At 50.8% G+C, this 27,224-nt stretch overlaps 1 protein-coding gene across 7 annotated transcripts in view; it reads right to left on the bottom strand.

Annotated features, from left to right (window-relative positions):
* LOC105487001 (Rho/Rac guanine nucleotide exchange factor 18) overlaps positions 1-27,224 on the bottom strand; it is a 128,141-nt gene that overhangs the window by 15,880 nt on the left and 85,037 nt on the right. For 6 of the 7 annotated variants that reach the window (XM_071086266.1, XM_071086267.1, XM_071086265.1 and 3 more), the window contains 8 exons: positions 19,648-19,786; positions 18,387-18,499; positions 18,100-18,240; positions 15,726-15,976; positions 12,642-12,767; positions 7,286-7,403; positions 2,931-3,179; positions 163-239 (listed from right to left, as the gene is read on the bottom strand). In XM_071086266.1, the coding sequence (XP_070942367.1) occupies positions 163-239; positions 2,931-3,179; positions 7,286-7,403; positions 12,642-12,767; positions 15,726-15,976; positions 18,100-18,240; positions 18,387-18,499; positions 19,648-19,786 (1,214 nt within the window). Of the gene's footprint in view, positions 1-162; positions 240-2,930; positions 3,180-7,285; positions 7,404-12,641; positions 12,768-15,725; positions 15,977-18,099; positions 18,241-18,386; positions 18,500-19,647; positions 19,942-27,224 lie in introns of all 7 variants that reach the window. The other variant, XM_071086272.1, reaches the window with a different exon arrangement.

The raw sequence follows: 27,224 nt of genomic DNA, 5'->3' as shown, positions 1-27,224 counted from the left end.
TTTGTATTTTTAGGAGAGGTGAGGTTTCACCATGTTGGTCAGGCTGGACTTGAGCTCCTGAGTTCCAGTGATCCGCCCACCTCGGCCTCCCAAAGTGCTGGGATTATAGGTGTGAGCCACTGCACCCGGCCGACCCTTTGTCTGAAGAGACAGGATACATACCACAGAAGCAAAGACGTATTTCTGATCTTTTTCTTGTAGCAGCAAAAGTACGTCGGTCAGCAGGACGGCCAGGACATCTGGGAAAATAGTATGGAAGGAGGCATCTTAAAAGTCCCATGGCCAGCAGGTCTTGCTGGGCACCCCCGTGGATGCCACCTCCCAGAAAGGTGTAAGCAGCGTGATGCTTCTGCCTGGGCCTAGAAGTTTCCTTTCTGCCTTGCCTGCATGCCCCCACCAACGCCTTTCCAGGTCTCAACCTTCAGCACCAATGAGCAGCTGGAGCCTCCTCTAAGTCCCTTCCGTGTGCAGAGCTCCAACCAGGGCTCCTGCCCATGTCAGGCCACCGGGCCCCACAGTTCTCTTTGCTGTAACAACATCTGCTGGATCTGACCTTTGAGAGTCTGATATGGTTTGGCCGCGTCCCCATCCACATCTCATCTTGAATTCCCACATGCTGTAAGAGGGACCCAGTGGGAGGTAACTGAATCATGGGGGCAGATCTTTTCCGTGCTGTTCTCGTGATAGTGAATGAGTCTCATAAGATCTGACGGTTTTATAAGGGGGAGTTTCCCTGCACAAGCTCCCTCTCTCTTTGCCTGCTGCCATCCATGTAAGATGTGATTTGCTCCTCCTGCCTTCTGCCGTGATTGTGAGGCCTTCCCCACCAGGTGGAACTGTAAGTCTATTAAACCTCTTTCTTTGGTAAGTTGCCCAGTCTCGGGTATGTCTTTATTAGCAGCGTGAACACAGACTAATACAGCATCTCTCCCTCTGATTTCTCAGATGTGAATGGAGCTCTCTGTTCTCCCTGCTCCTGGGTCACCAGGACCCGAGCCACTGCAGTGATGCAGGCCAGGGGTGGTCTCAGTCCCCTCGTGCCCCTCAGTCCCCCTCGCTGCCTTGTCCCTGTAGGAACGTCTCGTGCTGTAAGGCTTGCTGCACACAGATGCAAATCAAGAGCTGCGTTCAAGGGCAACACCACTTTTGGGGAGCTGCTTCTAACACCCCTGTCTAAGTCAGATACGCTTTCGCTAGTTCTCTCGTATTGCGGTCTGCTGGCTTCCTTAAAGCATTTGCTGGACTTATAACTAGTTTTTCTGTTTGTTTGCCTGTTTCTCTCTTTCAGCCCGAGGGACTGATGCCCTAAAAGGCTGGGCACCAGGTCTTGCCCGGTGGGGTGTATTCCTACCATCCAACTTGGCACCTGGCAGGCAGAAGGCGCTAAACCTGTCCGCCAAATACATGCCTACTCAAATGATGAGTGGGCAAATGCTGTCATTTGGCCACTTCAATGACTCACTCAAGATCCTTAAAGATGCTGATGCAAATAGATAGCTTGGGATGTTTCTAGAGGCTCCAAAAATGAAGAGGAAACCCAGGGATGAATCCTGAGTACTCTCTGGTCTGAACTGCAACATGGGTCTCGAAAGCAGGGCTCAGAGCACACCCTGGGCAGCGAGTGGGATGCCTGGGGACACTGACCAGCAGTCCTGGGGGTATTCTCTATCCATATGGGGGCCTCTCAGTGGCTGGGCCCATGGCAGCCTGGCCCATGACTGCTCAGATGGGCAGCTGAGCGTGTTTGGAATTCTGGACCTGGGGTGTCACGATGTGTCACCAGTGCCCTGGGTTTCCACTTGGAAGTCAACGACTCAGCATGGCCTCCTGGTTTGTACTGCATCCTTCCAAAGACCAGAGGAGGAGGACGGTGATACAACCACCTCTTTTATGCTACACCCCAGCTGCCTTGCTCATCCTGACTCAGTTCATAACCTCCCTTCAGCCATGAAGTAGCCAGACTTCAGTGGTTCTGTGTCAGTTGACACCCAGCAAACCAAGATGGTGCCCACGGATGTAAGAGGGCACCCACTGATCCGAGATGATGCCACCACTTCTAAGACCATGCCACCAGTCCGAGATGGCACCGACCAATCAAAGATGGTGCCATCACTCCCAAGACCATGTCACTGATCTGAGATGGCACCCACCAATCAAAATGGTGCCCACTGATCCAAGAGGGAGCCCACTGATCAAGATGATGACACCATTCCAAGATGGTGCCCATTGATCCAAGATGGTATTCACTGATCCAGGATGATGTCATTACTTCCAAGACTATGCCACCAATCCAAGATGGCACCCCCCAAGATGGCACCCACTGATCCAAGATGGTGCCATCATTCCCAAGACCGTGCCACCAATCCAAGATGGCACCCACCAACCCAAATGGTGCCCACTGATTCAAGAGGGCACCCACCAAGATGGTGCCACTGATCCAAGATGGTACTACCATTCCCAAGACCGTACGACCAATCCAAGATGGCACCCATCACTCTAAGAGGGTGCCCACAACTCCCAAGATAGTGCCACTGATCCAAGATGGCACCCACCAATCCAATATGGTGCCACCACTCCAAGATGGTGCTGCTAATCCAATATGGCACCCACCAATCCAAGATGATGTCTACTGATCCAACATGGCACCCACAACTCCCAAGATGGTGCTACCAACCCAAGACAGCACCCACCAACCAATTTAGTGCCACCAATCCAACATGGCATCCACTAATAAAAAATGGCAACCAACACTCCAAAACGGTACCCACTGATAACAGGATAGTGCCACCAATCAAGAGAGTACCCACCACTTTGAGACGGTGACCACTCCAAGATGGTACCCACTGATACAAGATGGTGCCACTAATCTAAGACAGTGCCCACTGATCCAAGATGGCACCCACTAGAGGTGGCCAGGGGCAGGCTTTTACCTTTCAAGCGCCCTGATGTGGTCTTCCAGCAGAGCATGCCCTCCAGGTGAAGCTGCCGCTGAAGCATGTCTTCCTTGCGGAAGGTGAGCCCGTTCTTGAGTTTGCCGGAGGACTTCAGGTCCATCTTCCCTGCGATCTCCCTGAGGCGCTGGCCCTTCTCAAACTCGCTGACCTTGGCGTCCACTTGTGAGATGATATCTTTAATGAGGTTCAGGGCCTGGGTCAGGTCTTCGTAGTCCTCAGTGCCAGCTGCCACACATAGCAGAGTTAGCGTCTTTCTTTTCCACTTTAACACAACAGAAGTGGACACACTCACTATGTATGGGCGCGTGGGATCTATGAGGAGTGTGGACACAGTATGTATGGGCGCGTGGGATCTATGAGGTGTGTGGACACAGTATGTATGGGTGTGTGTGATCTATGAGGAGTGTGGACACAGTATGTATGGGTGTGTGGGATCTATGAGGTGTGTGGACTCACTATGTATGGGTGTGTGGGATCTATGAGGTGTGTGGACACACTATGTATGGGTGTGTGGGATCTATGAGGTGTGTGGACACAGTATGTATGGGTGTGTGTGATCTATGAGGAGTGTGGACACAGTATGTATGGGTGTGTGGGATCTATGAGGTGTGTGGACACAGTATGTATGGGTGTGTGGGATCTATGAGGTGTGTGGACACACTATGTATGGGTGTGTGGGATCTATGAGGTGTGTGGACTCACTATGTATAGGTGTGTGGGATCTATGAGGTGTGTGGACACAGTATGTATGGGTGTGTGGGATCTATGAGGTGTGTGGACTCACTATGTATGGGTGTGTGGGATCTATGAGGTGTGTGGACACACTATGTATGGGTGTGTGGGATCTATGAGGTGTGTGGACTCACTATGTATGGGTGTGTGGGATCTATGAGGTGTGTGGACACACTATGTATGGGTGTGTGGGATCTATGAGGAGTGTGGACACAGTATGGGTGTGTGGGATCTATGAGGTGTGTGGACACAGTATGGGTGTGTGGGATCTATGAGGTGTGTGGACTCACTATGTATGGGCGTGTGGGATCTATGAGGTGTGTGGACACAGTATGTATGGGTGTGTGGGATCTATGAGGTGTGTGGACTCACTATGTATGGGTGTGTGGGATCTATGAGGTGTGTGGACACAGTATGTATGGGTGTGTGGGATCTATGAGGAGTGTGGACACAGTATGGGTGTGTGGGATCTATGAGGTGTGTGGACACAGTATGGGTGTGTGGGATCTATGAGGTGTGTGGACTCACTATGTATGGGCGTGTGGGATCTATGAGGTGTGTGGACACAGTATGTATGGGTGTGTGGGATCTATGAGGTGTGTGGACTCACTATGTATGGGTGTGTGGGATCTATGAGGTGTGTGGACACAGTATGTATGGGTGTGTGGGATCTATGAGGAGTGTGGACACAGTATGGGTGTGTGGGATCTATGAGGTGTGTGGACTCACTATGTATGGGCGTGTGGAATCTATGAGGAGTGTGGACACAGTATGGGTGTGTGGGATCTATGAGGTGTGTGGACACAGTATGTATGGGTGTGTGGGATCTATGAGGAGTGTGGACACAGTATGGGTGTGTGGGATCTATGAGGTGTGTGGACACAGTATGGGTGTGTGGGATCTATGAGGTGTGTGGACTCACTATGTATGGGCGTGTGGGATCTATGAGGTGTGTGGACACAGTATGTATGGGTGTGTGGGATCTATGAGGTGTGTGGACTCACTATGTATGGGTGTGTGGGATCTATGAGGTGTGTGGACACAGTATGTATGGGTGTGTGGGATCTATGAGGAGTGTGGACACAGTATGGGTGTGTGGGATCTATGAGGTGTGTGGACTCACTATGTATGGGCGTGTGGAATCTATGAGGAGTGTGGACACAGTATGGGTGTGTGGGATCTATGAGGTGTGTGGACTCACTATGTATGGGCGTGTGGAATCTATGAGGTGTGTTCTCCAAGGCCACCACTCAGAAGACCCTCAAGATCACTTCCCAGCTGTAATCTCCCGAGATGCAAATACTTCTCCAAAATAAATGCAACACCTCAGAGTTTAGTTTTCTGGTTTTGGCAGAGGGGAGGGGGACGGAGTCTGGCTCTGTCATCCGGGCTGGAGTACAATCTCAGCTCACTGCAACCTGTCTCCCAGGTTCAAGCAATTCTCCTGCCTCAGTCTGCCGAGTAGTTGGGATTACAGGCACCCGTCACCACGCCCAACTACTTTTTTTTTTTTGGTATTTTTAGTAGAGACAGGGTTTCACTGTGTTGGCCAGGCTGGTCTCAAACTCGTGACCTCAAGTGATCTGCCTGCCTCAGCCTCCCAAAGTGCTGGGATTACAGGCATGAGCCACCATGCCTGGCTCAGAGTTTCGTTTTTGTCCAGGTATAGCCTCTATCAAATGCAGAAGCTAAGGTGCAATTCAAGTGGCAAAACTGCCACGACTAGCTCTGCCATCTACTGCTTGGTAAACACACTCTCCTCTGTCCCAATCCCTTCATAAAAGACTCCCAGCTGGGCGTGGTGACTCACACCTGTAATCCCAGCACTCTGGGAGGCTGAGGCGGGCGGATCACCTGAGGTCGGGAGTTCAAGACCAGCCTGACCAACATGGAGAAACCTCGTTTCTACTAAAAATACAAAAATTAGCCAGGCGTGGTGGCGCATGCCTGTAATCCCAGCTACTCGGGAGGCTGAGTCTGGAGAACCACTTGGACCCGGGAGGTGGAGGTTGTGGTGAGCCGAGATTGTGCCACTGCACTCCAGCCTGGGCAATAAGAATGAAATTCCGTCTTAAAATAAATAAATAAATAAATTCATTAATTTAAAAAAATGAAAAGACTCCCTCCACCTCCTGTTGTGACTGGGATCTGGCTCCTCCCACTCCAAGGATGTAGCTTTTATAGCGGGGAAGCTTGTTCATCCTCTCACGGCCTGAATTCACTGGTGAAGGGAGAGCTATGGTCAGCATGGCCCCGGCTCCCAGAACTCCTGGCTGGACTGCCCGCCCTTCTCTGCCTTCCTGGCTCCACGCACATTCCTTGCTCAGCCCTGGGCATGTGACACAGGGGCCATGTCTGGGTCTGTCTGAACCACCACGGCACCATCTCCATCCATTCATCCTTTCCACAGACACTGACACTGAGGGCCTGCACTGGCCCAGCCTGTGCTAGGGGCTGGGGGAAACAGTTGGCAAATAAAACCTGGCTCTTGCTTTCATGGTATTGACCACCCCATCTTTCCCAGGCCAGGCCAGGCTGGGTGCGGTACGGTGGCTCACACCTGTAATCCCAGCACTTTGGGAGGCCAAGGTGGGCAGATCATTTGAGGTCAGAAGTTCAAGACCAGCCTGACAAACATGGTGAATCCCCATCTCTACTACAAATACCAAAATTAGCTAGATGTGGTGGCGGGCGCCTGTAACCCCAGCTACTCAGGAGGCTGAGGCAGGAGAATCGCTTGAACCTGGGAAGTGGAGATGGCAGTGAGCCGAGATGGTGCCACTGCACTCCAGCCTGGGGGACAGAGTGAGACTCTGTCTCAAAACAAAACAAAACCCAGGCCAGATGTGATGGCTCATGTCTGTAATCCCAGCACTTTGGAGAGACCGAGGCGGGAGGTCCACTTGAACCCAGCAGTTCCAGAACAGCCCGGGCAACACAGCGAGACCCCATCTCTAAAAAAAAAAAAAAAAAAAAAAATTTTTTTTTAAATTAACTGGGTGTAGTGCCATGTACCTGTAGTCCCAGGTGCTTGGGAGGCTGAGGTAGGAGGATCACTTGAGCCCCGGAGTTGGAGGCTACAATGAACTATGATTTCACCACTACACTCCAGCCTGGGCAACAGAGTGAGACTTTGTCTCTTTAAAAACAGAAAAAAAAGGCCAGGCGCGGTGGCTCAAGCCTGTAATCCCAGCACTTTGGGAGGCCAAGACAGGCGGATCATGAGGTCAGGAGATCGAGACCATCCTGGCTAACGTGGTAAAACCCCATCTCTACTAAAAATACAAAAAACTAGCCGGGCGCAGTGGCGGGCGCCTGTAGTCCCAGCTACTCGGGAGGCTGAGGCAGGAGAATGGCGTAAACCTGGGAGGCGGAGCTTGCAGTGAGCTGAGATCTGGCCGCTGTACTCCAGCCTGGGCGACAGAGCAAGACTCCGTCTCAAAAAAAAAAAAAAAGAAAAAAAAAAGGAACCCCAGCACCCAGCAAAGTGGATTCCCAAGGGAATTTATCCAGTCCGCTGCTAAATAGGGAGTGGGTGCTCAGTGAGAGCCCCATGCTGCAGCAGCACGGGCGGGCGGGGCAGTGGGGAGAAGGCCTACCTTCCGTGTTCTGGATGATGCGCTCCACCAGCACTGGGTATTTGGTTATGCGCTGTGTAACGAGGAGAATGCACTCCTGCACACCAAGCCGCCGCACGATGGAGAAGTTGCCGATTTTCTAGGAAACAGACAGCAAGATCCCACATTAACATCTCGGAAACGGACAGCAAGGGCCCGCATTAACATCTCGGAAACGGACAGCCAGATCCCACATTAACATCTTGGAAACGGACAGCAAGGGCCCGCATTAACATCTCGGAAACGGAAAGCCGGATCCTACATTAACATCTCAGAAACGGACAGCAAGGGCCCGCATTAACATCTCGGAAACGGACAGCCAGATCCTACATTAACATCTCGGAAACGGACAGCCAGATCCCGCATTAACATCTCGGAAACGGACAGCAAGGGCCCGCATTAACGAAACAGACAGCCAGATCCTGCATTAACATCTCGGAAATGGACAGCCAGATCCCGCATTAACATCTTGGAAACGGACAGCAAGGGCCCGCATTAACATCTCGGAAACGGAAAGCCGGATCCTACATTAACATCTCGGAAACGGACAGCAAGGGCCCGCATTAACATCTCGGAAACGGACAGCCAGATCCTATATTAACATCTCGGAAACGGACAGCCAGATCCCGCATTAACATCTTGGAAATGGACAGCAAGGGCCCTTGTTAACATCTCGGAAATGGAAAGCCAGATCCCGCATAAACATCTCGGAAACGGACAGCAAGGGCCCTTATTAACATCTCGGAAATGGAAAGCCAGATCCCGCATTAACGTCTCGGAAATGGACAGCCAGATCCCGCATTAACATCTCGGAAATGGAAAGCCAGATCCCGCATTAACATCTCAGAAATGGACAGCCAGAGCCCGCATTAACAACTCGGAAACGGACAGCCGGATCCCGCATTAACATCTCGGAAACGGAAAGCCGGATCCCACATTAACATCTCGGAAATGGACAGCCAGATCCCGCATTAACATCTCGGAAACGGGCAGCCACAGCCCACATTAACATCTCGGAAACGGACAGCCAGATCCTGCATTAACATCTCGGAAACGGACAGCCAGATCCCGCATTAACGTCTCGGAAATGGAAAGCCGGATACCACATTAACATCTCGGAAACGGACAGCCAGATCCCGCATTAACATCTCGGAAACGGACAGCCAGATCCCGCATTAACGTCTCGGAAATGGAAAGCCGGATACCACATTAACATCTCGGAAACGGACAGCCAGATCCCGCATTAACATCTCAGAAATGGAAAGCCGGATCCCACATTAACATCTCGGAAATGGACAGCCAGATCCCGCATTAACATCTCGGAAACGGAAAGCCGGATCCCACATTAACATCTCGGAAATGGACAGCCAGATCCCGCATTAACATCTCGGAAACGGAAAGCAAGAGCCCGCGTTAACATCTCGGAAACGGGCAGCCAGAGCCCACATTAACATCTCGAAAACGGACAGCCAGATCCCGCATTAACGTCTCGGAAACAGACAGCAAGGGCCCGCATTAACATCTCGGAAACGGACAGCCAGATCCCGCATTAACATCTCGGAAACGGACAGCCAGATCCCGCATTAACATCTCGGAAACGGACAGCCAGATCCCGCATTAACATCTCGGAAACGGAAAGCCAGATCCCGCATTAACATCTCGGAAACGGACAGCAAGGCCCCGCATTAACATCTCGGAAACGGAAAGCTAGATCCCGCATTAACATCTCAGAAACGGACAGCAAGGCCCCGCATTAACATCTCGGAAATGGAAAGCCAGATCCCGCATTAACAGCTTGGAAACGGACAGCAAGAGCCCACATTAACATCTCGGAAATGGACAGCCAGAGCCCACATTAACATCTCGGAAACGGACAGCAAGGCCCCGCATTAACATCTCGGAAATAGAAAGCCAGATCCCGCATTAACAGCTTGGAAACGGACAGCAAGAGCCCACGTTAACATCTCAGAAATGGACAGCCAGATCCCGCATTAACATCTCGGAAACGGACAGCAAGGCCCCGCATTAACATCTCGGAAATAAGGCCGGGCGCAGTGGCTCACGCCTGTAATCCCAGCACTTTGGGAGGCCGAGGCGGGTGGATCACCTGAGGTCAGGAGTTCGAGACCAGCCTGACCAACATGGAGAAACCTCGTCTCTACTAAAAATACAAAATTTAGCTGGGCGTGGTGGCGCATGCCTATAATCCCAGATACTGGGGAGGCTGAGGCAGGAGAATTGCTTGAGCCTGGGAGGCGGAGGTTGTGGTGAGCCGAGATCGTGCCATTGCACTCCAGCCTGGGCAACAAGAGTGAAACTCCGCCTCAAAAAAAAAAAAAAAAAAAAAAAAAATCTCGGAAATAGAAAGCCAGATCCCGCGATAACAGCTTGGAAACGGACAGCAAGAGCCCACATTAACATCTCAGAAATGGACAGCCAGATCCCGCATTAACATCTCGGAAACAGACAGCCAGATCCCGCATTAACGTCTCGGAAACGGAAAGCCAGATCCCGCATTAACATCTCGGAAATGGACAGCCAGATCCCGCATTAACATCTCGGCTCCTGTCCAATTAGTCAACAATCGGCTGCCAAGGCTGGGGGCTGCTTTCTTTCTGAGCTCACCAGGACCTTTCCTTTGCCACTTTGGAGGAGACCGACACCAGATATCTGAAAGCAGGGATCACCTGCTGTACACACAAACGCCACCAAAGGCCAGATGTGGTGGTTCATGCCTGTAATCCCACACTTTCGGAGGCCAAGGCGGGAGGAATGCTTGAGACCAGGAGTTTGAGACTAGCCTGGGCAACACAGCAAGACCTCATCTCTACAAAAAATTAAAATATTAGGTGGGCATGGTGGCACACTCCTGTAGTCCCAACTACTCATGAAGCAGAGACAGGAGGCTTTGCTTGAGCCCAGGAGTTTGAGGCTGCAGTGAGCCATTGCACTCCAGCCTGGGCGACGGAGCAAGACCTGACTCTCAAAAAATAAAAGAAATGAGAACCAGCCAGGGGGTGGATATGGAAATCATCTGTCAAGCTGTCCACAAACACGATGTACAAATGAACACACACTCCCTAACCCATGACTGCTGGAACCCTCCAGAACTAGAGTGGGCTTGTGCCTTTTGGTTGGGTCCCTGGGTGTGATATTGGCTCACTGCAACCTCCGCCTCCGGAGTTTAAGCGATTCTCCTGTCTCAGCCTCCGAGTAGCTGGGATTACAGGCGTGTGCCACCACACCTGGCTAATTTTTGTAGTTTTAGTAGAGATGAAGTTTCGCCATATTCCTCAGGCTGGTCTCAAACTCCTGGGCTCAAGTGATCCGCCCGCCTTGGCCTCCCCAAAAGTGCTGGGATTCCAAGCGTGAGCCACGGCACCCAGCCTGGGTGCTTTCTGATGCTCACCTCTGGCTAAGAACCAAGAGCAGTCACCTGACGCCCACTCGGGAGCACAGCACATTTTCTGCTTGTTTGCTCCCGCTGCTCTTGTGTACATTTTAGGGATGCCAGCACTTGCAAAGAGCCACTGAAGAGGCCCAGAGCCGCTGTGGGATTTGCAAGAGTCCATGATGGAGGCTTCACTGGAATCCCCCTCCTGGCTTCGAAGAACTGCGGCTCCAAAACGATCCTCTCCCTTTCCCACCTATCCTATAACACAATGAAGTTTAAATGCATGTCACTCCTAACTTTGGACCACTGGGCGTAGAATGCCACTGCAAAATCAAGTCCCGGCCAGGCCACAGGTGATGCAGCTCGTGTGGAATCAGCGGTGTGAGGGCCTCTAAAGAGGCGAATGTTGATAGAACCAACTAGCCATCATCCAAGTGCGGTTTCTAGGATGCGGGAGGTGGGGTCTCCCTTGACTTGGCTGACTCTGGCTGGGCTTCGAGCACCTACCCACACTCACACAAAGGAGGCAGGAAGATCCATCTACAGGCTCCGGGGGTGAACACGGACCAGCAAGGGGACAAAGGCTTGGAGTAACCCTCCTTTTTATATTTTGTATTTTTTTGAGACAGAGTTTCGCTCTTGTTCCCCAGGCTGGAGTGCAGTGGTGCGATCTCGGCTCACTGCAACCTCTGCCTCCCGGGTTCAAGCGATTCTCCTGCTTCAGCCTCCCAAGGAGGTGGGATTACGGGCACGCGTTACCACGCCTGGCTAATTTTTTGTAGTTTTAGTAAAGACGGGGTTTTGTCATATTGGGTAGACTGGTATCAAACTCCTGACTTCAGGTGATCTGCCCGCCTTGGCCTCCCAAAGTTACAGGGATTACAGGTGTGAGCCACCGCACCCAGCTGGAATAACCCTCCTTAAGACAGACAGCATCCCCAAGGCAAAACAGGCCGGCTCTGGAGGGCCAGTTCCTGGGGCAGGGCAGCCCCTTCAAACAATCCTTTGTGTCATCCAAACAGTGATGACACAGTGATGGTCAGCAGGTCCCATGCTGAGGGCTGCAGGGATCTCTCAGGGCCCACTGTGGCCTGGCAAGGAACAAAGTCTAGACATGCTTTCTTTGATTGATTTTGTTAATATGTGTATGTGTATATTTATGTATTTTATATAATAGAGATGGGATCTTGCTATGTTGCCCAGGCTGGTCTTAAACACCTGAGCTCAACTGATTTTCCCTCCTTAGCTGCTGGAGTAGCGAGGGTTACAGGTGTGCACCAACATGCCTGGCTAATTTTTAAATTTTTTGTAGAGACAGGATCTTGCTATGTTGCCCAGGCTGGTCTCAAACTCCTGGACTCAAGCGATCCTCCCGCCCTGGCCTCCAGAAGTGCTGGATTTACAGGCATGAGGCATTGCATCTGGCCTGCTTTATTTTACATCTCAGGATTCTACGTAAGATTTCACTGATGTGTTCTGAATGGAGTTGTGGTTAAAACCCAAACCAAACCTTGAAAATCACTGCTACATAACAAATGCCTTATAATTCCCAGGTCCCAAGACTCTACAATTCTGTGGAAAAACTCGACAGTGAAGAATATAAGTTTTTTGTTTTTTGTTTTTGAGATGGAGTCTTGCTCTGTCACCAGGCTGGAACGCAGTAGCGTGATCTCGGCTCACTGCAACCTTCACTTCCTATGTTTAAGCGATTCCTCTGCCTCAGCCTCCCAAGTAGCTGGGATTACAGATGCGTGCCACCACGCCCGGCTAATTTTTTGTATTTTAATAGAGATGGGGTTTCACCATGTTGGCCAGGACGGTCTCGATCTCCTGACCTCGTGATCCGCCCGCCTTGGTCTCCCAAAGTGCTGGGATTACAGGCGTAAGCCTCTGAGCCCGGCCAGAATATAAGTTTTTGATTAAAAAAAAAAAAATTGTTTTTACCTTGATCAAGTTTTGAAATTTCTTGTTTTGCTGAAGCAGCAACTTGTAATGACTAACAGCTTCATTGTGGCCACTACAAAACACACCATACTTTTCTTTCATTCTCTCCCCATTTTCACCTGAAAACTGATAGACAAAAGAACGGAAATGTCAATTAAACATGAAAACTGCCAAAGTATATTTTCATCTAATTTGTCTGACTCTGCTAAAATAAATATTTATTTGCAATTCCATTTTATTTATTTATTTATTTTAGAGACAGCATCTTGCTCTGTGGCTCAGGCTGAAGTGCAGTGGCACGATCTCAGCTCACTGCAACCTCCACCTCCTGGGTTCAAGTGATGCTCCTGCTGTAGCCGCCTGAGTAGCTGGGATTACAGGTGCCGCCACCACGCCCGGCTAATTTGTTTTTAGACAGAGTCTCGCTCTGTTGCCCAGGCTGGGGTGCAGTGGCGTGATCTTGGCTCACTGCAACCTCCACCTTCCGGGGTCAAGTGATTCTCCTGCCTCGGCCTCCTGAGTAGCTGAGATTACAGGTGTGCACCACCATGCCCGGCTAATTTTTATTTTTATTTTTTATTTATTTTTTTTTTGAGACGGAGTCTCGCTCTGTCACCCAGGCTGGAGTGCTGTGGCACGATCTCAGCTCACTGCAAGCTCCGCCTCCCGGGTTCACGCCATCCTCCTGCCTCAGCCTCCCGAGTAGCTGGGACTACAGGCGCCCACCACCTCACCCGGCTAGTTTTTTTTGTATTTTTTAGTAGAGACAGGGTTTCACCGTGTTAGCCAGGATGGTCTTGATCTCCTGACCTCGTGATCCGCTCGTCTCGGCCTCCCAAAGTGATGGGATTACAGGCTTGAGCCACCGCGCCCGGCCAATTTTTATATTTTTAGTAGAGACCAGGTTTCACCATGTTGGTCAGGCTGGTCTCGAACTCCTGACCTCTTGATCTGCCCACCTCGGCTTCCCAAAGCGCTGGGATTATAGGCGTGAGCCACCGTGCCTGGCCAGCCAAAGCATATTTTCATCTAATTCATCTGACTCTGCTAAAATAAATATTTATTTACAATTCCATTTTCTTTCTTCCTTTTTTTTTTTTTTAGAGACAGCATCTTGCTCTGTGGCTCAGGCTGGAGTGCAGTGGTGCGATCTCAGCTCACTGCAACCTCCGCCTCACGGGTTTGAGTGATTCTCCTGCCACAGCCTCCTGAGTAGTTGGGGATTACAGGTGCCACCACCACATCCGGCTAATTTTTAATTTTTTTTTTTTTTTAGTAGAGATAGTGTTTCACCATGTTGGTCAGGCTGGCCTTGAACTCATAACCTCAAGCGATCCACCCCCCTCAGCCTCCCAAAGTGTTGGGGTTACAGGTGTGAGCCACATTGCCCGGCTGCAGCTCCACTTTCTAATACGTCCTCAAACAGAGAAATGCTTCAGTTTGGGGCGTCTAATCACAAGGTGTCAAAAAGGTAAAATAAAAAAACCTGCTTCGGGGCTTTGATACATCACAGATGCTATAAAACTTCCTGAGAGCCAAGAAAAAAAGTAAATGTCAGCCAAAGGACGTTAGAAACATAAAAAGCAGGCCGGGCACAGTGGCTCACACATGTAATCCCAGCAGTTTGGGAGACTTAGGCAGGTGGATCACTTGAGGTCAAGAGTTCGAGACCAGCCTGGCCAACATGGTGAAACCCTGTCTCTACTAAAAATACAAAAAAATCAGCCAGGTGTGGTGGTGGGCACCTGTAATCCCAGCTACTCGGGAGGGTGAGGCATGAGAATTGCTTAAACCTGGGAGGTGGAGGTTGCAGTGAGCTGACATCACACCATTGCACTCCAGCCTGGACAATAGGCTGAGACTTCATCTCAAAAAAAAGAAACATAAAAAGCAAAAGGAGTGTTCTTCTAATTAGTTGGCCCAGGATGCTTTGAGCAAATAGTTCGAGGTCACACGAGGGGCACAGCTCCCCTGGGTAAATCTTGGCCTAGGGTGGTCATTTGGGGTTAATACCACTACCATGGATGGTGCTGGTCCACAGGTATGCTTCCCTGCTTCCCCCCTCCCCCCCAATATCAGGTCTTGCTCTGTTGCCCAGGCTGGAGGGCAGTGGCATGATCATAGCTCACTGCAGCCTTGACCTCCCATGCTCAAGCAATCCTCCCACCTCAGCCTCCTGAGTAGCTGGGACTACAGCTATACGCTACCACAGCTGGCTAATTTATTTTCACGTTTTGTAGACATGGGGTCTTGCTATGTTGCCCAGGCTGGTCCAGAACTCCTAGGCTCGAGCAATTCACCTGCTTGGCCTCCCACAGTGCTGGGATTACAGGTGTGGGCCACTGCACTCAGTCAATAGGCATATTTTGAACGGTTGAAAGCATAAGTGATTTGAACCAAAAAACAAAAACCAACCAACCAAACGAGCATAGAAGAATGTAACACTGAATAGTGTTCAGCCAGGGACACTGGCTGATTTAGGCCTCTGTGTTTCTAGAATATGAACTGCAGGCATCGCTATAAGGGGCCCAGAGCTGTGTGTCCTCAGGGGAGCAGGTACTCAACAAACAGGAGCCACTCTCGTTTTATTATTCAAAGGAACAGACCAGCACAATGGCTTATGCCTGTGATCCCTGCACTTTGGGAGGCCGAGGAGGGAGGATTGCTTGAGGCCAGGAATTTGAGACCAGCCTGGGAAACAAAGCGAGACCCCATCTCTACAAAAAATAAAAAATTAGCCAGGCGTGGTGTTCCCTGGAGTCCTGGCTACTTGGAAGGCTGAGGCAGGATCACTTGAGCTCAGGAGTTCAAGACCAGCCTGGGCCATATAGTGAGACCCTATCTCTACAAAAAATAAAAAATTAGCTGAGCATGATGGTGCACAGCTGCAGTCCCTGCCACTCGGGAGGCTGAGGTGGGAGGATCACCTGAGCCTGGGAGGTTGAGGCTGCATTGAGCTGTAACTGCACCACTACATTCCAGCCTGGGTGGCACAGCAAGACGCTATCTCAGAAAAAAAGAAGAAAGGGACAGAGACAGGGCAGAGGCTTTGAAGACTGTTGAGATGAACATGGCTGCACCCACCTGCTGAACCAGGAGGTCGCCGATTTTCTGGATGACATAATTCCGGTCGCTGCCCTCCTCCAGGGACTCCTGGCGGCGCTCCTTGAGCCGAGCGAGGAAATGGCTGTGCGTCTCCAGCAGGTCATCAGCACATGGGAAGAGGCGGCCAATAGCCTTGCTGCTGAACTGCAGCTCCTCCTGCAGGGCCCTGGAGTACACCTTCAGCATGATCTTGAGAGTCCGCACGTGGTGCACCTCCGTCTGCATCAGCTCTGCAGGGACACGGACGGCAGGACTTAGCCACGCTGGCTCCACGGCCCTGCTGGGCAGTCGTGGGTGCTGCCTGCCCTTCACGTACTGAACTGGCTTCTGAGAGTTCTCTGCCTAAGGCCTTGCGCCTTTGGGGTCTTTCTTACTTCCAGGGCATTCAGGGTTTAGAGTGCTGCAGGGGGTCCCAGCCTAAAGGAGCAGGGGAAGGAGACAGCCCTGGGACCTCCCTATCACAGGAGGGTTTTGTGCCCTCCAACGGGTTTTGTGTCAACCCAACGGACAACATTTTAAGTCCGTGTGGTTTTTGTTTTTTTGTTTTTTGTGTTTTTTTGAGATGGAGTCTTGCTCTGTCACCCAGGCTGGAGTGCAGTGGCGCAGTCTCAGCTCACTGCAACCTCCACCTCCTGGGTTCAAGCGATTCTTCTGCCTCAGCCTCCCAAGTAGCTGGGATTACAGGTGCGCACCACCAGGCCCAGCTATCAAGTCTGTTTTTAGGAAGAAGAGTGTTCTGAGGAACACTCCTGTGGCTGTCAAAACTCACACGTCACATCTGTGTGTGTCCCTGACCAGACCTAGACTGCAATGAACAAGATGTTTGCGTCCCCCAAAATTCGTATGTTGAAATTCGAACCCCCAAGGTGATAGTACAGGAGGTGTGGCCCTTGGAAGGTGATGAGGTCAGAAGGGGAGAGAACCTCATGGTGGGACTAGTGCCCTTAGGAAAAGGACCTGAGAACTGGGGGTGGTGGCTCACGCCTGTAATCCCAGCACTCTGGGAGGCCGAGGTGAGCAGATCACTTGAGGTCAGGAGTTGGAGACCAGCCTGGCCAACACAGCGAAACCCTGTCTCTACCAAAAAATAAAAAAATTAGCCGGGCATGGCCAGGCATGGTGGCTGATGCCTGTAATCCTAGCATTTTGGGAGGCTGAGGTGGGCAGATCATGAGGTCAGGAGTTCGAGACCAGCCTGGCCAACATGGTGAAACACTGTCACTACTAAAAATACAAAAATTAGCCGGGCATGGTGGTAGGCACCTATAATTCCAGCTACTCGGGAGGCTGAGGCAGGAGAATTGCTTGAACCCGGGAGTTGGAGGTTGCAGTGAGCCGAGATGGAACCACTGTACTCCGGCCTGGGCGATAGAGTGAGACTCCATCTCAAAAAAAGAGAAATTAGCTGGGCATGGTAGCAGGCACTGTCATCCCAGCTACTCAGGAGGCTGAGGCAGGACAATCGCTTAAACCTGGGAGGTGGAGGTTGCAGTGAGCTGAGATTGCATCACTGCATCCAGCCTAGGTGACAGAGTGAGACCCTGTCTCAAAAAAAAAAAAAAAAAAAAAGGACCTGAGAAAGACCATGAAGACCTTGTGAGGACATAGCCAGATGCCACCACAGGAAGCCAGGAAATGGGGCCTCCATGGACACTGTCTGCCGCTGCCTTGATCTTAGACGCCCCAGCCTCTAGAACCGTGAGCAATAAACTTCTGTGGCTTCTAAGCCACCCTGTGTATGGTGTTCTATGAGAGCTGCCTATACGGGCTAAGACAGCACAAAACAAGGGAAGAAGAAGATGGATCTGGGCATTCAGCCAGATGCGTCCACAGGGACGTATTCTAACAAAATCCTCTCCGACCGTCTCTTCCCTGGCGTGGGAGGAAGGGCTGCACCAGGGGAGGAGAGAGAAAGACGGAGGCCAGGCACCGTGGCTCACGCCTATAATCCCAACACTTTGGGAGGCCCAGACGGGCGGGTCACTTGAGCTCAGGAGATTGAGACCAGCCTGGGCAACATGGTGAGACCCCCGTCTCTACAGAAAATAAAAAAATTCGCCAGATGCGGTGTGGTCCCAGCTACTGGGGAGGCTGAGGTGGGAGGATTGCTCGAGCCCAGGTCGAGGCTGCGGTGAGCTCTGATTGTCCCACTGTACTCCAGCCTGGGCAATAGAGAGAGACTCTGTCTCAAGAAAGAAAAATAAATAAATAAAGAGAGAAAGAACAAAAGAGGGAAAGAGAGAAAGAGAGAGAGAAAGACAAAGATAAGGAAGGAAGGAAGGCAGGGAGGGGGGAAGGAGCAGAGAAGAGAGTGGAGGGCCGGCGTGGTGGCACAGGGCTGTGGACTCCCCACCGTAAAGGACATCTTGTCTCTTCACCACCTCCCTCTTTTGCTTCTTGGCGTAGGCTGGGTCCACGGCGAGACTCCAGGACTCGGCTTCGAACTCGTGGCCGTCTGACTCAATCTCACTCCTCAGAGAGGCGGCGTAGGGATCTGAGGGAAGAGCGAGGGGCGGCTGCTGGGGGCCCAGAGCCATGTCACCCGGATTCCCTCCCGTGGACGTGCTGACACAGGCCCCAGCTCTTCCCAGGAGGGACAGGGACTGTGTGGCAGCCGCGAGAGAGCGGAGATGACCATACCTTCTACAAAAATGGACTCGGCGTTCGAAGTTGTGAGGGACAGAGAGTCATCAGCTGTCTGCTTAAGTTTTAAAAGCACAGAATCGGCTTCATCCATCTCTCCTGTGAGTGGTCTGGGTGCAAACAATAAAAACAATTGTTTTAGAAAAGTGAATTAAACACACACGTACATCCGATTCGATACTCTCCGAGAACTCTCCAGATTTTCACAGAAGCCTCAACTTTGTCTACAGATCATTGTTTTTAAATTGGGAGATTTGCCGGGTGCGGTGCCTCATGCCTGTAATCCCAGACTTCGGGAGGCTGAAGTCAGGCAGATCACCTGAGGTCAGGAGTTCGAGACCAGCTTGCCCAACATGGCAAAACCCCGTCTCTACTAAAAATACAAAAATTAGCCGGGCGTGGTGGCAGGTGCCTGTAATCCCAGCTACTTGGGAGGCTGAGGCAAGCGAATCACTTGAATCCGGGAGGTGGAGGTTGCAGTGAGCTGAGATTGTGCCAGTGAACTCCAGCCTAAGCGACAGAGTGAGACTCTGTCTATAGAAAAAAAAAAAGCAGGGGCGGGGGAGATTATCTGTCAATGTCACATCAGGATTTCTTCCATAGTAACTTCCTTCAATGTTTAGTTACATCCTAATGGGGTGTGGATTGCAGCGTCCTTGATAGACCACTGGAGCCCACTTGGGGCCCCTAGGATCCTGTCTACCAGGAGTTAAGTGGAAATGGCTTCATGGTCAAAGGTGGGAGGGCAGTCCTTACTCAGAGGAAAAAGATAATCTATTCCCTTTCCCACGAACTCATGGAATAGCCACCACAAACGTATCAGCTTCTAGCATCACTTTGTACTCGGACACCGCTGCAGGCATTATCAAGGGAACCACTTTGAAGTCCTATAAAACGAGGTAAGGCACAGATAATGGGACGCCACCTCCACACACACCCAGCAGGACTTTGAGCATCACCTTGAGTAAGGAGCCTGGCCTAAGGAGCGAGTCCAAGGATCCCCTGAGGCCACTAGGCAAACTGGCTCCACCAGGGGTTGAATACACCCCGGGACACATCGAATATACCCCGGGACACATCATTTTTGCAAAAAGGCGTGGATCCCGGAAGCAAGCGTTAATGGGAATTTCTCTGCTTGGCACAGGGGCTGCCGTGTGGATTCACACGGATCTAAGTCGGGGTCTCCCTCTGGGGAGGCTGTCAACAGCTCCCCGGGGAACGCCACCCACCCGAGGGCGGAGAGGGGACTCCGGCTTACCCGAGTTGCGTCCCAGGGCCAGCCGGGCTCGGTGTTGGCTGGGGACCCCCTTTCTGAGAGACCGTCATACCGACATTCCTGGACAGGGCCGGGCTGCCATCGGACAGGAGGGTGCCCCGGGGGTTCTCCTTGAGCGAGGCTGTGACAGAGGCAAGGACAGAGTTGGTGCTGAGAAAGTGGGTCGGGTAGCGGAGGTCGCCCGCGCGGAAGCCCCGCTCCGACTGCGGCCGCAGCACGGACAGGATCTTGGAGGTCAGCAGCTCGTTATCCAAGAAGACGTTCTCGCTCCATTTCCTGGGGAAAGAGCCGTAAAAAGACAGCTCGGGGCGGCCGGGGAGCGTGCCGTGCCTGTCCCCGCTTTTGGAGTGAGCATTCCCCATGTTCGCGCCCGGGGCTCCGGGACCCGGCGCGGTGCCAGGCTGGGCTGCGCCGTTTTTATGCCTCGGTGGGATCCTTCTAGAAAACAGAGCTGCGTCTTCCCTTGCTGTATTGGCTGAAGCAGCGGGTCTGGAGGGCAGGATATTGGTCCCCACTGTGACCATTTACTGTGGAAATTGCACAGTATTTGCTGCTTTGATAGAATAAAACAGGAAAAAAAAAAAAAAAAAACCCTCTAGGCTCTCCTTTGGTCTTTGCAGGGTGTAAAAACCAAGTGAGCTGTTTCAGTTTGCTGTAAATAGTCTAAGATCATGAAACTGTGCGTCTGGCGCGCTTCATGCCAAAACCTCGCACGTGATGATAATTAATCTGAGATCAGATGTTAGGGTGACTCTAAGACCCAGAGATGGCAAGACACGGTGTTTAGCCGCCCCTGGTCATCAGGACTCGAATAGAATTCTACCATCGAAGCGGACCTGAGGCTCCGATTCTGTTCCACACCGTGATTATAAACCAATCCAACATCAACAGGGGCTGCAAACAGTTGTCTACACCATCTGTTAATTTAAGGGTTCAGATCATAGGATACATGTGCCCGCGGATAAGCTCACCTACTCATGGAAAGATGCAACTCTTTTAATTAATTATTATTATTTTTAGAGACAGTCTCACTCTAGCTCAGGCTGGAGTGCAGTGGCCGCCCACAGCTTACTGCAGCCTTAAACTCCTAGGCTCAAGCAATCCTTCTGCCTCAGTCTCCTGAGGAGCTGGGATTATAGGTGTGGTGTATAATTTTAAAATATTTTCTTGTAGAGAGATGGGGGTCTCACTATGTTGCCCAGGCTGGTCTTGAACTCCTGGCTTCAAGTGGTCCTCCTGCTTTGGGCCTCCCAAGATGCAACTCTTAATAAAGCTCAACTATGGCCGGGCGCGGTGGCTCACGCCTGTAATCTCAGCACTTTGGGAGGTCAAGGTGGGTGGATCACAAGGTCAGGAGTTTAAGACCAGCCTGACCAAGATGGTGAAACCCTGTCTCTACTAAAAAAACAAAAAACAACAAAAAAAAACCCACAAAAATTAGAAGGGTGTGGTGGCAGATGCCTGTAATCCCAGCTACTCGGGAGGCTGAGGCAGAGAATTGCTTGAACCCAGGAGGCAGAGGTTGCAGTGAGTGGAGATCGTGCCACTGCACTCCAGCCTGGGCGACAGAGTGAGACTCTGCCTCAAAAATAAAATAAAATAAAATAAAAAATAAAATAAAATAAAATAAAATAAATAAAGCTCAACTATCATTCATTAGGTTCAGTTTTCCCCTCCTACTTGACAAGTGTAGTTGAGATGGGCTACTTGGCTAGTTTATTCTTACATTTTATAAAATTGTATCTTCAAGCTCTGCCCAGATAAGGACAAAGAGTAGCATTAAAAAGAAATCTGGGCTGGGCGTGGTGGCTCATGCCTGTAATCCTAGCACTTTGGAAGGTAGAGGTGGAAGGATCATTTGAGGCCAGGAGTTCAAAACCAGCCTGGGAAACATAGCAAGACCCTGTTTCTACACAAAATAAAAAATTAGCTGGGCACAGTGGTGCACACCTGTAGTCCCAGCTACTCGGGAGGCTGAGGCAGTAGGATCACTTGAGCCCAGGAGTTCAAGGCTGCAGTGAGCTATGATCGTGCCACTGCACTCTAGGCTGGGCGACAGAGCGAGACCATCTCAAAAAAAAGAGAAGAGGGGAGGGGAGGGGAGGAGAAAGGAGGGGAGAAGAGAAGAGAAGAGAGAAGAAAAATAGAAATCTGATCTGTCAGGCTGGGTGCAGTGGCTCATGCCTGTAATCCCAGCACTTTGGAAGGCCGAGGCAGGTGGATCACCTGAGGTCAGGAGTTTGAGACCAGCCTGGCCAACATGATGAAACCCCATCTCTACTAAAAATACAAAATTAGCTGGGCATGGTGGGGAACAACTGTAATTCCAGCTACCCGGGAAGCTGAGGCAGGAGAATCACTTAAACCCGGGAGGCAGAGGTTGCAGTGAGCCCGACATCATGCCACTGCACTCCAGCCTGGACAACACCAGTGAGACTCCATCTGAAAAAAAAAAGAGAAAAAAGAAAAAAAAAAAAAAAGAAATCTAATCTGTCCAGTGGCCTCCTGGGTCCTAGGTACTGACATACCTAGGATGTCTTGGTTTGTCTATGTTACAGGAAGAGAGCAGCTGGAAGTCTCTTTCTTGGGAACATGGAGTTATAAACCATGGGGTGGGCAGAGCTTGCCCTAGTGGAAAATGTACTCACAGCAGCTCTCCTGGGAGAGGATTCAGCATTCTGAGCAACTTCTTCGTTTTTCTGTTTTTTTTTTTTTTGAGACAGATTTCCGCTCTTGTTGCCCAGGCTGGAGTGCAATGGCGCCATTTCGGCTCACCGCAACCTCTGCCTCCCAGGTTCAAGTGATTCTCCTGCCTCGGCCTCCCGAGTGGCTGGGATTACAGGCTCCCCACCACCACACCAGGCTAATTTTGTATTTTTAGTAGAGACGGAGTTTCTCCACGTTGGTCAGGCTGGTCTCGAACTCCCGACTTCAGGTGATCCGCCCGCCTCGGCCTCCCAAAGTGCTGGGATTACAGGCTTAAGCCACCGCACCCGGCCTCTGAGCAACTTTTAATTTAGCTGTAAATTGAAGGTGATTGTTAACGTGCAAGTGGGTGTGTGTTAGAGATTTTCTGGCAGAGGAGCCAAGAATTCTCGCCGACTAAGACATCAGCCACTAAGCTGTGTGACAGCACATCACACACATACTCAGTCGCTGTTCATTCTTTCCACGGCCTAGCACAGCGAGGATGACATTTGTTCAGTGGCCAGAAACATTCTGACGTCATGATAATACATGACTAACAATTCCTATTATTATAGGAGACAAAGCAGTTGACGATGTAATTCACAAAGCAACACCTATGTAAAAAAACAGGAATCCTGAACCAAAGGCGACACGGTCCAGGACAGGCATTTCCTGCCATTTCTGTCCAACAACTCCACCCAGACGATTATGACCTAAACATACAAATACAGTGCAAAACCTGAGATGTATCCTTTGCCCAGCAGCATCCTGGCACGGCTGACACATGGTTGCTTGTGGACTGAGGTCCTGACTGAAATCAGATGAATTCTGCTCTAGCACAATAGTCCATAGAAGAAAAAGTCACTAAAAACAGCATTTGGCCAGGCACGGTGGCTCACACCTGTAATCCCAACACTTTGGGAGGCCAAGGGGGGTGGATCATTTAAGGTCAGGAGTTCAAGACCAGCCTGGCCAACATGGTGAAATCCTGTCTCTACTAAAAATACAAAAATTAGCTTGGCGGTGGTGGTGCACACCTGTAATCCCAGCTACTCAGGAGGCTGAGGCAGGAGAATTGCTTGAGCCTGGGAGGCAGAGGTTGTGGTAAGCCGAGATCATGCCACTGCACTCCAGCCTGGGTAACAGAGTAAGATCCTGTCTCAAAAAAAAAAAAAAAAAAAAAAAAAAAAAACCAAACCAAAACAAAAAAATAGCATGTAAAGCAATGCCAATTCCCAAAATCAAGTTGATGGCAAAAAGAAAGAAAAGGAAGGAAGGAAGGAAGGAAGGAAGGAAGGAAGGAGGGAGGGAGGGAGGGAGGGAGGGAGGGAGGGAGGGAGGGAGGGAGGAAGGAAGGAAGGAAGGAAGGAAGGAAGGAAGGAAGGAAGGAAGGAGAGAAAGAAATGCTGATTCCAAAGAATTTTAATAAACTATTGGTAATGCTAAATCTATGGGAACAGATGTAAATCTTCCTTTCATGATTTAGAAGACACTGAAGTTTTCACATGTTGGGGTCATGACCAGGGGATACCAGGTGAGAGACCAGCCTGGGCAACACAGTGAGATCTCGTCTCTTAAAAAACAACAACAACAAATTAGGCAGGCATGTTGGTGTGTGCCAGGAGTCCCAGCTACCTGGGAGGCTGAGGTGGGAAGATCGCTTGAGCCCTGGGGTTCAAGGCTGTGGTGAGCTATGATTGCCCCACTGCACTCCAGCCTGGGTGACAGAGCAAGACTCTGAAAAAAATGAAACAAAATGAAATAGAATAAGAGGTGGACAGTCATAAATACAGTCTTCCTGGAACACGTGCGGCCGCTGAAATAGCTGACGGGTCAAGACATGAGTCAGTGGCCCTGCCACAGACCCGCTGTATTGATTATGTCCTTTTATTCCGTATTTGTGATGCTTTGACCTCTTGGGGCTTTGCTGAGCAAGGACGCACAGCCCCTCCCAGGGCTGGCCAGTTTCTAGAGATAGTAAACGGTCTGCAGCCAATGCAGAGCTCAGACCCCCAGTTGCCTCCTTTATGGGGCTGTCACACTCCTGGCCGTGGTCCCGCTGCCCTCATCACCTCGGGGTCCCGTCCTGAGCCTGCTCACCCTGCCTGGTCCATTTGTTCCCCAGGAAACCACAATGAAGATTCCTGTCCATATTTTCCCCTGTCCCCCAACCGACCCTGGTGCTTCCCCGTGTGGCCCCTGTGTGGTGTGCCCTGCCTCCTGCTTCCAGAGGACTGTGAATATAAACTTCTTCCTTCCTGATGGTCATTTCTGGGTCTGCGAGTCTCACCATACTGGGTTCAGACAAATCCCAGGTATCCTAAAACGACAGCTGCCCAGGGACCAGAGGTCTGCTTGCCAGGGATGGGAGAGCCTCAGATCGTCTGCCACCTTTTTTTTTTTTTTTTTTTTTTTGAGATGGGAGTGTTGCTCTGTCACCCAGGCTGGAAAGCAGTGGGGGTGATCTCGGCTCACTGCAACCTCCACCTCCGGGGTTCAAGTGATTCACCTGCCTCAGCCTCCTGAGTAGCTGGGATTACAGGTGCCTGCCACCTTGCCCAGCTAATTTTTGTATTTTTAGTAGAGACAGGGTTTCACCATGTTGGCCAGGCTGGTCTCGAACTCTTGACCTCAAGTGATCTGCCTGCCTTGGCCTCCCAAAGTGCTGGGATTACAGGCGTGAGCCCCCGCACCTGGCCTACGGTGTTTCTTTTTGGGGTTCTATGATCCATTGCCATTGCGGTGACTCTGTGAATACACTAAAAGCCCCTGGGTTGTACTCTTTAATGGGTGCATTGTATGGTCTGTGAATTACGTCTCAATAAACCTGCTCAACCAACAGATTCACACCTGTGATGGACAGGCTTCCTTCTGCAGGGGGAGAGCAAGATACTTGATTTGCAGTTCAACAGACGGTGGGAATTAGTCGCTCTGCTCTTGGCTCTGAGAGAGACAGGGATACGTATTTATCTCCTGCTACGGTTTTTCCTACAGCAGACGGCCATGGTGCTTGGGGTTCAGCTTGTGCTGTCCAGCACTTTCTGTGCAGCTGCAAAAGCTACTCAAGAGTCTAATTAGCGCCTCCTGCCCACTGCTGAGATGCGATCGATTGGCGAGCACCTGGCCCGCTGTGGCCACTGTATGCCACAGAGCTCTTTCTGCAAGGGGACCTGGAGGATGGATGGAAAGAAGTGAACGGTGAAAATCAAAACAGTTCTGACCTGAGGGGGAAAAAATATACCCTATTCTCAGCAACACACACAGACGGTGGCCTATCTTCAGGGTGATTTTTAAAAGCTGGTTTTGTCTTGATTTCGTAAATTCAAGAGTAGTCTCTGGCTAGGCACAGTGGCTCACGCCTGTAATGCCAGAATTTTGGGAGGCTGAGGTGGGAGGATCGCTTGAGGCTAGGTGTTCAAGATCAGCCTGGGCAACATAGTGAGACCCTGTCTCTATAATTTTTTTTTTTTTTTTTTTAAACACTAAAACAAGAGCAATCTCTGAGCAAGTTAGATGACACAGCTTTCGTAACAGGTGTCAGGATCCCACCTGCCTTACTTTACTGGGACAAAAGATTCCATACTTTTCTTCTTCTTCTTCTTTCTTTTTCTTTTTTATGAGACAGCTCTCACTCTGTCACCCAGGCTGGAGTGCAGTGGCGCGATCTCGGCTCACTGCAACCTCCACCTCCCAGGTTCAAGTGATTCTCCTGCCTCAGCTCCCTGAGTAGCTGGAATTACAGGTGCCCACCACGACGTCTGGCTATTTTTGTATTTTTTGTAAAGATGGTATTTCTCCATTGTTGTCCAGGCTGGTCTCAAACTCCCGGCCTCAAGTGATCCGCCTGCCTCAGCCTTACCAAAGTGGTGGGGTTACAGGCCTGAGCCACCTCACCCAGCGTAAGAGCCCAGACTTTTTTATTATTATTATTTTTTGAGACGGAGTCTCGCTCTGTTGCCTAGGCTGGAGTGCAGTGGTGCAATCTCGGCTCACTGCAAGCTCCGCCTTCTGGGTTCACGCCATTCTCCTGCCTCAGCCTCCCGAGTAGCTGGGACTACAGGGGCCCGCCACCACGCCCGGCTAATTTTTTGTATTTTTAGTAGAGACGGGGTTTCACCATGTTAGCCAGGATGGTCTTGATCTCCTGACCTCGTAATTCGGCTGCCTCGGCCTCCCAAAGTGATGGGATTACAGGCGTGAGCCACCGCGCCTGGCCGACCCCAGACTTTTTCTAGTGCCTCTGCGCTTCCTTTGTGACTCAGTCTCTCATAAATCCTGTAAGTCACAGGCTTTGTCCTCTGATATCCAAGGACACTCCTCATTAGGTCTTACAGGAACAGGACTCACCAAAAATTACATGAAAATGGCTGAGTAGTTACTAGCCTGTTCAAAGTAATATTCAAGAAAATCCTGATACACTTTTTTTTTTTTTTTTTTGAGACAGAGTCTTGATCTGTCACCCAGGCTGGAATGTAGTGGCACAATCTTGGCTCACTGCAACCTTCACCTCCCTGCAGTGGTGCAATCTTGGCTTACTGCAACCCTGCTTCCTGGGTTCAAGTGATTCTCCTGCCTCAGCCTCCCCAGTAACTGGGACTACACGCGCCCACACCCAGCTAATTTTTGTATTTTTAGTAGAGATGGAGTTTCGCCATGTTGGCCAGGCTGGTCTCACACTCCTGACCTCAGGTGATCTACCCGCCTAGGCCTCCCAAAGTGCTGGGATTATAGGAGTGAGCCACTGAGCCCAGCCTGCCTTCCTGTTTTTTTTGTTTTTTTTTTTTTTAAGAGAGACAGGGTCTCACTCCATCACCCAGGCTGGAGTGCAGTGGCATGATCACAGCTCACTGAAGCCTCCAATTCCTGGGCTC

Source organism: Macaca nemestrina, chromosome 20 (genome assembly GCF_043159975.1).
Source record: "Macaca nemestrina isolate mMacNem1 chromosome 20, mMacNem.hap1, whole genome shotgun sequence".
Lineage (NCBI taxonomy): Eukaryota > Metazoa > Chordata > Mammalia > Primates > Cercopithecidae > Macaca > Macaca nemestrina.
This window is presented reverse-complemented; position numbering and strand designations above follow the sequence as displayed.